Source organism: Tiliqua scincoides, chromosome 7 (genome assembly GCF_035046505.1).
Source record: "Tiliqua scincoides isolate rTilSci1 chromosome 7, rTilSci1.hap2, whole genome shotgun sequence".
In the NCBI taxonomy this organism is placed as follows: Eukaryota; Metazoa; Chordata; class Lepidosauria; order Squamata; family Scincidae; genus Tiliqua; species Tiliqua scincoides.
The window spans coordinates 55,746,566-55,759,393 of NC_089827.1; the positions used below are offsets into that span (position 1 = coordinate 55,746,566).

General features: G+C 45.2%; 1 protein-coding gene across 1 annotated transcript; it reads right to left on the bottom strand.

Annotated features, from left to right (window-relative positions):
- Positions 1-1,813: 1,813 nt before the first annotated feature.
- Positions 1,814-12,653, bottom strand: ANKRD54 (ankyrin repeat domain 54). Its single transcript, XM_066633942.1, has 8 exons — positions 12,364-12,653; positions 10,476-10,523; positions 9,102-9,200; positions 8,719-8,790; positions 7,205-7,252; positions 6,974-7,098; positions 5,418-5,525; positions 1,814-3,938 (listed from the first exon to the last, which is right to left on the bottom strand). Exons 1-8 carry the CDS (start codon positions 12,575-12,577, stop codon positions 3,864-3,866), a joined length of 789 nt encoding a protein of 262 aa, XP_066490039.1. The 5' UTR covers positions 12,578-12,653; the 3' UTR covers positions 1,814-3,863.
- Between the last annotated feature and the right edge of the window lie 175 nt (positions 12,654-12,828).

The window sequence follows — 12,828 nt, forward strand, 5'->3', positions numbered from 1 at the left end:
CTCACTTAAGCAAACTACATCCTCTCAGCCTCAGTGGCAATACTAGGATAATAACCCCATACAGCTGCAAGGACTACATGAAAGTAATGCCTCAAAAAGCACTCAACAAATGCTGTTACAAAGAATGTTAGGGGACAGGTAAAAGGATATTTCTAGGGAGACCTAATTGTAGGCTGTTTTCTAGACCCAATTCATATGTTCAGCTGAGAGTGGCACTGGGCAAGCCTCTTCCATTCACACTGGAGGCTCTTCAGCACACTGGGAAGTGCAGGAGAGTGTCCAAAATGATTACTGGGCAGGGGTACCTCCTTTACAAGGAAAGTCTACAACACTTGGGGCTCTTCAGTCTAGAAAGAAGGTAGAGGACATGATTGAGACATACAAAATTATGCATGGGTGGATAGAAGGGGGGGTGCTTTTCTTTCTCGCACACCACAAGGAGGGGATATCCACTAAAATTGAACAGCAGGAGAGTTAGAACTGTAAGAAATTTCTTTACCTAATAATTGATCTGTGGCACTCCTTGTCACAGTAAGTAGTGATGGCTCCTGAAGGCCTAGATGCCTTTTAAAAAAGGATTGGACAGATTTATGGAAGAAAAGTCCATCACAGGTGACAAGCCATGAAAACTATATGCAACCTCCAGCTTTTAGAAGTAGCCTACCTCTGAATGCCAGATGCAAGGGAGTGGCAACAGGACATAGGTCTCTTCTTGTCCTGAGTGCTCTCAGAGGCATCTGGTGGGCCACTGTTACAGGCTGTACTAGATGGGCCCTTGGCCTGAAGCAGCAGGGCTCTTCTTATACATACTTGTGGTAGACAGTCTCTCCGTCTGAACGCTGGAGACAGCATGGCAGCCTAGTCCACTCGACTCTTCCCCCAGCTGTTTTTAAAATGTGGAAACTGCACGAAGAGCCTCTGAGAGGTTGATGTGGAGGATCTGTTTCACATTTGAGGCTGTTTGGTGCAGGGGCTTACGTGCCTCTTCCAACACACTAATTTAGCACCCCACCCATACAAATGTACAACCCAGGTGAAGCTTCCATGTTTTATGCAGCACCTTTTTCTTCCAAGGGGGCTTGCAAAGAAAACCTCCAAGCAATGGCAGATATCCTTAGCAGAAATGAATCACTATTCCTTCCTATATCCATATTTTGGAAATCTGAAATTCTAATAATAATTCCTATTTTTTAAAAAATGCGACTGCTAAGGCTTTATCTTTATTTTTTAAAATTGCCATTAAGCATAACTGCTGAAGCTTTAACGAAAGCAAAGTGAAGCATGACATCATATTCTGCTTCTGTAGCCAGACTGGCAGAAAAGTCCTTTGTATGTTGCCCTTTTGCACTTTTTCCAACCTGTCCAACTGTTCTGACAAGAGGACAAATCTCTTCCCCCACACTGCTGTTTTGCCAAACAGTGATGATTAATGTTTTCGCCGGCTGCACAGTAAAGGAGTTCAATATGAAAATCTGATTTAGTTGGACAGCCTTGCTATTTCCCAGGTACAGTGCACGCCAGAGAACTAGCAGGGGGTAGCAGAGACACTGATTTTTATAGATTTCTCAACAAGTCTATTAAGAGCTGGGAGTCCACAACAATGGGATCCAAACTAGAAATTCAAGACAGAGGCAGACAAATTACATTGGGTCTACAGGCTGCCTCGGCCCTGACGCTCAAGGCAATGAGACACTGTCATTTTTCATTTCAGTGCTGTTTGTTCAAATGAAGGAACCAGTGAGTCTACTTCTGGGCCCCAGGCAGAGACAAAACAATCCACAGAAGACAGGCAGGGAGAAATGTCCGAAGACACTTTGTAAGCAGACAGTATTTTATTGAAATGTACAATGGAAAAGTTCAAATCGCCTCCCATCCTCCTTGCACATTGGAATTGAATTTTTGTCATATTCACAGTGACGGCTACAGCAAGGTCAAAGTCAAGTCAGCCCCAAACTTTCCTCCCCTGAGCACTTGGGATTCTATATCAAAACTGTTTGGGTTCATGAAATCCAAGCTTTGGACTGGTATCTAAAGATATGTCTCCAGTTTTCTCCCCTGCCACAAAAGCAGCATACTTAAAAAAAAAAAAAAAAAATAGCCTATTTGTGTCAAGGTCCTAAAACAGCCTTGATGCAGGAAAAAGGAGCAGTAACTCCTGAGAACGGATTTCATAAATACATCCCTCCTCCCTCTTTTTAAGAAGCATGAGTCAGCTGAAGCCAAAACACGAGACAATTGCATCCTTGAGGGCTTGACAGGTATCAAGCATCTATGCCTACCTTCATATGTGAGGATTCCTTCTCTCATCACCTCTCAGAGCAAGTGGAGGCATGTGAAGTTTTTTTCTAGCTTGGCCCCAGAATAAGTAGCAAATTTCCTCTGCCTCTGTGTACACTACATCTATTCTATAAACAGCGGCCACCAGTTAGGAGAGACATTTCCCAAGGCCTGTTTACCTAAAACCAAGGAGAATGGCATCACTAGGGAGGTATCAACTGGCTCATCCAGGCACCCACCTTGAGAAGGCACGTCCTCTCTGCCTTTCATTACAATATACACATGATGCTAAATCACAGAATGTTGGAAGGGACTTTGGAAGCCATCTGAACAACCCCATGCTCAGCGCAGGCATCTACAGCATCCCTGACAGATGGCCATTCGGCCTCTGCTTGAAAACCTCCAATGAAGCCCACTACAGCACAAGGCCGACTGTTCCAGTGCTGGTAGCTCTTACAGTTAAGGCATTCTTCCTCATGCCTAGCCAAGATCTACCTCCTTGTAGTTTTGACCCATTTGTTGCCCTCAGGAACCACAGAAAGCAAGCCCTCCCTTTCTTCTGCATGCTAGCTCTTCAGACGGCTGTGGCATCTCCCATCAGGCTAAGCATGCTGAGCTCTACTTGGAGACTACACCCTTGTTGGAGAGAGGAGGAAGAAGCATGCAAAGCTGTCCTGAGCAACACCCAGTGAATTCCATGCAGTGACTTCCTCTAGCTTTCAGGAAACAGATAACGGAGGGAGAGAAAGCTTCAGGAAGAGTACACAGGCAATAGGTGGCCCAGAGACTCATTCTGGTTCCACAGGAGCTTTTCACTGGACCCCAGTGGGGGGGGGGGGCGAGAGGCACAATTCCAGAGAGCCCCATTATACAGGTCAGTCACTTTCTTCTGCACTAGAGGGCAGGCACAAGCAAAGGGCACTTTCACCTCTTTCCCGCATGCAAGGCAGTAAAGGCTTTGGCAGAGCTCTCTACTTCGGCTGCTACATTCAGTGACCAAGCTAAAATGGCAGCAAGGCCCTGTTAAGGGAAGAGCAATGCCTTGTTGCTGTTCACAATGGAGAAAAGGGAGTTAATCTCAGCAGTAGACAGAGCCAGCATCGGTGGCTCTTCAGCCCTTTCTCAGGTCAAAATATAGCCCCTGGTAAAAATGAGTCGCTGACTAAGGGTACAGAGACCCCCCCATCGTTCTATAAACACTTAATGATCCATGTGTTTAAACAGTTGGAACAAAAAATTACAGGCAGATGAGTTGCATGTGTAGCCATGCTGGACCTGCCAATGTCCTTAAAATGGGGCCACTCTCTGGCACAATGCAACCCCATTTATTAAAGCGGTTGTACTGATGCTTGAAAGAAGAATGGCCCCTTATTCCGAAGGCCACAGCTTCAGCATGAACCTCTTATCATGGATGAAGCATCCAAGGCTATGCCAGTGGCCAAAAGCCTCTTGGGCAGTTTGGCACAGATCTAATAGGAAAAGCATGCTCAGGGCCAGCAGAAAGTCTCCAGTCTTGCAGATGTGCTTTGGCTGCTCCTCACTTGGAAGTCTCTCCTTTTGACTGAAAACACAGATGAGAAAGCCTGTTACCTCTTCTCTATCTTCTGCTTTTGCAAGCTGAGTGAAGTGAAGCTGGCCAGGAGGTCAGTAACCTCGTCCACCTGCCACAGAAACAAATGCAACACGTTACAGAAGTCAAATAGGATCTGACGGAGAAGGAAAGGAAACCCACAAGGCAAGAGGCAGTGGAAATCAACAAGGCAAGACTTTGCAGGCACCCTGGGATGTGAACTTTAGTGGCAACCAAGCACCAGAATTACAGAGCTTTTGATTATTCTATTCATTGGTGATTGTGGAATAATGCGAATATTATTCAGTCAAGTGACAGATTCCTAAAGCAAGAAAAATGTCTTTCTGTTAGACAGACTGAAAGTATGATTCCTTGACAAATGGGTAAGATGCTGTTTTCCCCTCATTTTTTTTCCAAGGAGCTTAGGGTAATTCTCTACCTTTCACATCAACCCCGAGAGAGACAACGTGCGAGAAATTGGCCCAGAGTGGCCCCATGAGCTCCTTGGCTTAACAGGAATTTGAACCCAGGTCTCCACTGACCTACAGCACAATCCTGTGCATTACTCAGAAGTCCCATTGTGTTCAATGGGACTTACTCCTGGATAATTGGGTTCAGGAATGCAGCCCTAGTCTGACATCACTATTACACCACAACTGTGGAAAAAGCTACCGCTATAGAAGTGTTTGCAGTAATCAGTTTCTAACCTATTTCCAACTAGGGTGGCAAGCTTTCATTGGTGCAATTTGTCAACTAAAATTGCAGATCAAATGCAGTTTCCAATTGAGCAGGACTGACAACAAGCAAAGACAGAGACTTGAAACTGTCAAAGGACCTGCTGCCATGGAGGATGCGCAAGCCCCTTCCTTCATGCTCCAGATTAAATTAAAAAGAATCAGAACAGCAGCTTTTGTCTCCATGTTATATTCAAGACAAGCAGATAATTTTCCTCTCAAGGTGAAATGACAAAGGCATTGCTTCTAACAATAAGAACCACGGAGAGAGCATTCAGGTATTCACCAGCATAGCATTTTGTATTTGAAGCGCTCCAACAATGAATGATGAACTTAGTTGTTTTTTAAGTCATTTTAATCAGCTGCTAAAAAAAGAAGATATTCCGTATTTTCTAACTTGATGTACACAGTATTAATCATGATCTTCCCTTCCAGCAACTTGTGGAAGCAACAGTTTACTAAATGGTACATTTTCTTAAGATAAGACAGCCATTTTCAGCCACTGTGTCATGGCACACTGGTGTGCCATGGATGGTCTGCAGGTGTGCCGTGAGAGTTTGGGGGAGGATCATTTGATACTAGGGCCATTGGGGGATGCAAGCCCCTGCTGCCAGTGTGCTGTGCCTTGCCAACTGTCAAAAAATTGATGGTGTGCCTTGACAATTTTAGTGCCTTGTCGGTGTGCTGTGAGATGAAAAGGGTTGAGAATCGCAGAGATAAACCATGTCTTCCCTTTCAGATTCTTTAAAAGGCGCCATCATTTTTAAACAGAATTGTGTTTAAATTTGGACAATCAGAAATTTAATCAACTATATAAAATTTCCTTTATCACCCACCTGTTCTTTTGTGCTAGTCATCTGTAGTCTGTTGCAAAGGTCATCCAGCTGTTCCCGCTGTTCATGGTGCCCAAGACGTTCAAGGTATTCTCGCAACATTTGGATTATCTGTCCCAAGAAGAAACAGGCAAGAACCAAGAGGTTTGCTATAAGCAACAGAGAGGTCCAGATTTCTGACTGGAGGGTCAAAACTGAAGCAACACTACAGATCTGTTACAGGCTCTAAGGAACTTCTAGAGCAGTGTTTTTCAAACTATGGGTCAGGACCCACCAAGTGGGTTGCGAGCCAATTTCAGGTGGGTTCCCATTCATTTCAATAATGTTTAATGTATTAGACTTGATGCTCCCATGGTATGTGACTGCATTTGGGGAAATGTTACAGACCTGTACTTTTAACATGCTATATATATACATGTACTTTTAACATGTATATTCTTTTAACAATGATAGTAAATGGGACTTACTCCTGGGTAAGTGTGGGTAAGATTGCAGCCTAGAATTGTTAAAAATTTTCCTGCTTGATGATGTCACTTCAGGTGGGTCCTGACAGATTCTCATTCTAAAAAGTGGGCCCCAGTGCTAAATGTGTGAGAACCACTGTTCTAGAGCAAAATGGAAGAATATCTGCAAAAAGCCTCAGAGCCAAGGAGCAGGAAAAGTTGTGTTCCTCGACACAGGTGAATGCTTGCTGCCTGACCCTCTGTAAATGCAGCTGAGGAGGACGGCTGCTGAGAGGAAAACACAGTCAAAATTCCACTGCCGCCGCCCACCACCACGCAAGCACTCCCACCATGAAGGCAGCCCTTCTTCTTCCATATGCATTTTGAAAAACCAAATAGTACAACATGCACCACCACCAGCAGTGACCTTATGAAAGAGGGGGAATAGTCTTCCTTGGAGGAGCTTCCATGGCAGCTACAGAAAGTATGGCTGGGGTTGGAGAAAGTACCTTCTGAAGGAGACACACTTTGGGGGGGGGGGACCTGCAGAATTTCCTGTCTAAGGACTAAGGGCCCAATCCTATCCAACTTTCCAGCACTGGTGCAACCTCAATGCAGCCCCAAGGTAAATGTTCCCACACCTTGAGGAGGCCTCAGTGACTGCCTCTCCATCACAGGAAGCAGTGCACACCCCAAGTTGGCACAACAACACCAGTACTGGAAAACTGGATAGGATTGGGCCCTAAATAATCCACAGGTTACCACTGAACAATGCTCACACTGTAATAGTGCCTATCAACACAATATTTTTGCCATTGCCTGAAAACTCTCCTAGGTTAGATTAATCTTTAGCCTGATCCAGCAAAGCAATTCTTATGGATGAGACTTCTGTGGCAACGTCTAAATTCTGCAACTATTTTCACAACTGGAAATTCAGTCCTTGAAGCCACATGTAGCTGCCTTTTCCGATTTCACCTTAGAAGCTACTGATCCTCATGACCAAGCAAAATTTATGGTTCTCCGCTCCAACTTCCCTTGAGGCCCAAGGTGAGGCATAAATGCTAGGTACAGAAAAGCAGATTAATGGTAACCCCCGAGAACAGAAGTACTGGTCACCTGCTTTACTTCAAGGCGCACGGCTTCCAGGCTCTGCGAGAGCCCCTCCTGTAAGATGTTCAGCTTTGACTTGGCCAAGTGTAGAGGGGTCCTTCCAGCTCGATCCAAGGCATCAACTCGAGCTCCTGAAGATGCACATGTAGAAAAAAAGAGGTATATATTTTTTAAGAGGCCAGATGCTTTGAAGAAAGAGGAGGTGGCACCTTTATAATTGGTCAAGAAAAGCATTACCTCCACGGAGCAGTGTGGTGATGACAGGAACATGGTTCGTGCAGGCAGCTGGGGAGGGAAAACACGAGACGCACAACTAAGGCACACTGTACAATTAGAGGAATGGAGGTAGATCTCGTCCTAGCAAGGAACAGACAGCTAGTTTCCTACAGCAAAGGGCACCTTGCAAAGTTACTGGTACGGTATTTTGACTAAAAGCACAAGCTGGGAAATCTCTGGTTCAAGCCCTGAATCACTGTACAGTCTTAAGTAAACAGCTATTCTTTCAGCCTCTGTTCCACCCGCACTCTTATCTGGAATATGGGGGTAAATAATAATACTGGCCTACTTTGGAGAGTTCTTGGAAGGATTCCAAGGCACCTTTCAGAGTGGTAGATCTCTTATATTTAGAAGGAGGAAAGCCAATGTTCCGATTTACCCCAGTGCAGGCTGTTGCTGGTGTTTCTTCTGCATCATTCCAGATTGTAATACATTTATTTTTGCTTTTTTGTAACACAGAAATTTATTTTAATAAAAATGTGTATTTTTGTAATAATTTATTTTTTGTTGATATATAAATATTTCAAAACAATAATTATTACGTGTTTAAAATGCTTTGAACACGTCAAATGAGCTATATAAATGCCAAGTGATTATTACTGTGCCAAAGAGGCAGGCGATTAAGTAATCCAGAATTGATTAAAATGCTATTCCATATTCTAGGGCCAGAATAAATTTTGCAAGACAAGTATATCCGAATTTTTTTTTTTTTCTGACACAGACAGGGTTGTAAAACAGAGTTTGGGCCATTTTATGTTGAAAATGGCAAACAAATGTGTGCAAAAATGTATACACAAGAAACATGGATTTTGTGGGTTGTTCTACTCATACCCTCTTTCATTTGTGGAGGAAGATACACCTCACACAGTTTCCAATATTCCACCATAGTGAAGAGGACCAAAAGCTTCTACAATTCTTAAATCAAAGCTCATGTTAAAAGTCACTTGGTACCTCAGGTGCCTGATTCAGATCCCCAAATATTACTGTTAAAAACTAAAAAAATAATAGGAATTTATATAGTGCTCTCATTATCATATACATTATCACAGAAATCTTTACACCAGCTCTGTAAAGTAAGCCATTCTCCTCCATATTGTGGCCAGAGTGGGGCACTAAGCCTAAGAGATTGTGATTTGCCTAAGACGCAGCTAACTGAGTTCCAAGCCAAGGCAAGACCTGATCCAGCAATCTCCCAAATAATTACATTCCACCAGCTCTCAGGGACTAAGCTACTTGCTATTATAGCAGACCAAGCCTCAATCAGGCTTCAAATTCTTGTAAGCAGAAGAATTTCTCCTGGCTTTATCCTTAAAGTACTCCATTTAAGGAGATATGCAGCATCCCCAAAAACTCTAAGCACAAAGATTTCTACTGTGATGCCAAGGAAAAAGATATAAAGGAAAGAGATAAGGAGCCAAACCAGTCAACTATGAAGCAGTGACCATGTTGCTGTATTCCAGCTGGTTAATGCTTACCTAAATGCAGGGGAGTGTTCCCTAGTCCATCTCGCTGGTTTGGGTCAGCTCCATGGTCCAAAAGCAACTGCACTACAACACAGATAGACACACTTCACATTTGTCTTGAATTCAGCAGGCACAGAAGAAACACCCAATCTTGCTATATATTAAATCAGGGCTACCTAGCCTTTGGGTATTGTAGGCATTCACCTGATGTGACTACTCAAGAAAGGTCTGCATGTCTCCCCAAAATGCATCCCCACCCTACAAAGAGCTGGAATGTAACAATGAGAAACCTGGGACAGTAGCAAGGCTAGTGCAGCTTTTTTGAAAGCAAGCAATCCATCCCAAAGAAATAGTTCCAGAAGCTGACAATCACAACTCATTTCAATGTGACTCACCAATGTGGTCATTGCCGTTGCAGGAAGCAAAGTGCAGAGCTGTTCGACCTTTGTCGTCAGCGGCACAGGGGTCAGCCCCATCTTCCAAAAGGTGCTGCACTGGTGGCGCCATAGAAGAAAAGACAAGATAGCATTAACAGAGGTGAGGTGTTTCATCAGCTGAAATTTCCAGTCAGAATCACAGCCTGAGACTCATTGCATTCTGGCATAAGACTGATGCTTGGTGTAGAAGGTCCACGTACAGCACAGTCAAATGCTCTCAGCAGTAAATACTGATGATTCAACATCAGTCACAAGTTCGAAGGGAAGTAGTTGAATACAATACAAAAATATAAGGGGTGAAATCTGTATTTACTACTGTCAAATGTGGTTTCTACTCAGAAAGGCCTTTTCTGTCACCTGGGACATCAGCACTTCTCCTAGTGCAAATTCTGGATCCTTATTTAATCAGGTTATTACATCCACTATTATTACACACCTATGTACATTTTGTCCTCCTGCTCTAAACATTTATCTATTGCAGTCACATTTCATGTTCCTCCTGGCATCAAATGTCATGGCGCAATGGGCAAAATTCAGCCAAAGTGAAGCCTCACTTATTTCAACTAGGGGAGAAAGTTAACAGGGGTTGTCCTGCAAAAGTTAAGGGGATGGAAAAGTGCTTTCCTTTGCACAAATCATGCTCAATGTGTCTCCGTGTCATATATAAAGGGATAAAAGTTACAGAGCAGATTGCACAAGTCTTATAGTTCCCCAACCTGGTGCACCACATAGAGGACAGTGTTAACATGCCTGAACACCCTACATTCCATCCATGGGGGACAGAATTTGCAAATACCATCTACACATGTGAAGCCCCGCACACAGAGGCCAAAATCATGCAATTGACTACTTTCACTAAATCCAAAAATCAACTGTACAATTTAATCCCATGCATGTAGATAGCAGCCACATGTTCTGACCCAGTATGGTTGTATTGGAATGACAAAGGCAGGGCCACTGTAGCAGATAGGGTAAGCATGTTTGTGCTCACCTTCATTTGATGGGTTGGATCAGGAAGCAAGCTGATTTAATTCATAAATGACCTGATCCTACGCAACACTGTAGCAAGCAGAAATTGGTTAAGGGTGGCTTAAGGGCCAAAAGAAGCTAAGCATGAAAAAATCTCAAACCTTGGTCAAGAGACACTTCCTTGGGCCATCTCTTAATTTCATTCAAGCCACTGGCAGAGCATTTTATGACAAAATCTCCAGCTAGGATTCTCAAAAATCTGACTGAATACTGTACTGAGACCAAAGTCACACATTCCTTCACCAGCACTTCATAAACATACCCATGAAGACACACACCAGGGCCTGAATGACGCAATCTTACCTGTTTCTAAATCATTTGCATTGGCAGCTTCTCTCAACCTTTTCAAAACTGTGAGAACAGAAAGGGAGAGTGTTTTTCCATTACAAAGTGAAGAGGAGAACAAGAACAGTTTCATTCCCATGACTCCTAGGGTCTTTCCAAAACATCAGGTTTTGCACAACAAATACTTATTTCTTTCTCATTTGCTGCACCCAGTTCAAGGTTGCACTTCTACTGAACTACACTATGTTTGTGAGCACTTTCAAGTGCAATATTTTGTGCCCAGGAAAATGTGCCCATTCTGTAGTGAGCACAGTTGATGCTGTTGCGATTGCTATGCAGAATGTGGCTGGACAAGTTCTATTAGATACTTCCTGCACTGAGATGTCATATCTTTTTATTCTTTTTCAGACAATTCTCAGAGAGCATGCACTCACCTGCAATATAGCTCTTAAGCAAGAGTGCCATCAATTTTTAAATATGATTGTAAAAGTAGAAAAAAGGCAGCAAGAATAACATATTCTGTTCCCTGCAGCAATGTTCCCCCTCATCATTTTGGGAATATTTAAATATATTTTCGGTGGCTCTGCACTACCCCCTCCTGCATGGGAAAGCAAATTTACGTGATTTGCAGAGGTCAGCTATGTCCAACTGGAGAGCAATTCCTCTCAACTTCCTAAATTTGCAATTGCTCATACACCAGTGTGCTCTGAAGAGGCTCATAAGGAATAAATGACAATGCATTTCTGAGAAAAGCACAGTACAATTACACAAGATGTTCCCAACTCAGGGTCCAATCCTATCCAAATTTCCAGCACCGGGGCAGCTGCAATGTTCCCATACCTTGAGGAGGCCTCCAAGACTGTCTCCCCAACACAGGAAGCAGTGATATCCCATGGGCACAGCAGCACTGGCACTGGAAAATTAGATAGGATTGGGCCCTCACTTCTCATACAACTGCTCAGGAAAAGGAAAGATCTTTTTCATCACACTCCTGGCAGTCAGTTTTTTACTTACTCAGGTTAACTGATCACAGATCAAATATGCCTGGAAATAATCATAAAACCATAGGAAGAGCCCCACTGGAACAGGCCAAATGCCCATCTAGTCCAGCTTCCTATATCTCACAGTGGTCCACCAGGGAGCACACAAGAGACCTGTATCCTGGTCGCATCTGCCATTTTGAGATAGTCTACTTCTAAAACCACAAGGTTGCACATACCCATCATGGCTTATAACCTGTGATGGACTTTTCCGTCAGAAATCTATCCAATCCCCTTTTAAAGGCATCCAGGCCAGATACTGTCACCACATTCTATGGCAAAGAGTTCCAGAGCATCACACGCCAGGTAACAAATATCTTCTTTTGTCTATTCTGATTTTAGCAGCTGTCCCCCAATTCTGGTACCAGCATGGACTTTTCTTCCAGAAATCTGTCCCATTCCCCTTTTTAAAGGCATTCAGGCCAGGTGCCGTCACCACATCCTGTGGCAAAGAGTTCCACAGAATAATCACACGCTGGGTAAAGAAATATTTTCTTTTGTCTGTCCTACCTCTCCCAACACTCAATTTTAGTGGATGTCCCCTGGCTTTGGTGTTGTGTGAGGGAAAAGAACACCCCCCTATCCATGCTACCTATCACTGCATCCTGTGGCAGGGGGTTCCACAGACACTCCATTGGCATGGCTGCCCACTGCTGCTGGTGTCGTGTGAGAGGGAAAGCCCACCCCCACACCTATCACTGTATCCTGTGGCAAGGAGTTCCACATACACTCCCTTTGAGTGGCCGCCCCCTGCACTGGTGCCAGCACGCAGGCGGCGCTGCCAGCCGGGCAAGGCCCCTGGAGGCTGGCCGGGCCAGGCTGGGCAGGAGCAGGCGCGCGTCCCTCCCGAGCCGGCAGCCCCTCACCGTGCGTCTCCTTGCCCAGGGGCCCCACCTGGCGGTGCAGCCGGGCGGCCCTGCGGCGACGGCGGCGGGCGGGCATCTTGCACACGCGGAGCTCGCGCTGCCAGGGGACCTGCAGGTAGCTCAGCGAGGCCGCGTCCTCCGGGGCCGCCCGCAAGGCCGCGCCGATGCCGGCCAGGGCGAACACGCCCGCCGCCTCCCCCTCGCCGCCTTCCATCCCGCCGCCTGCCGAGCCCTCAGGACCAGCGCGCCAGGGGAGGCGGGCAGAACTGCGTGACCATAGGAACGGCGGAAATGGGGACCCGACTGACGGCTCCCGCGCCCAACGAGCGCTTCCTCGGGAAGCGCCACGTAGCCAATGAGAGGCGGGCAAGGGGACTGTGCCCAAGGAGGTCGGGGTCAAGAGGACCCGCCCCTTCCGGTTAGAAGGCGGGAGGAAGTGCAGAGGAGGCCGTGGAAGAGCTGAGC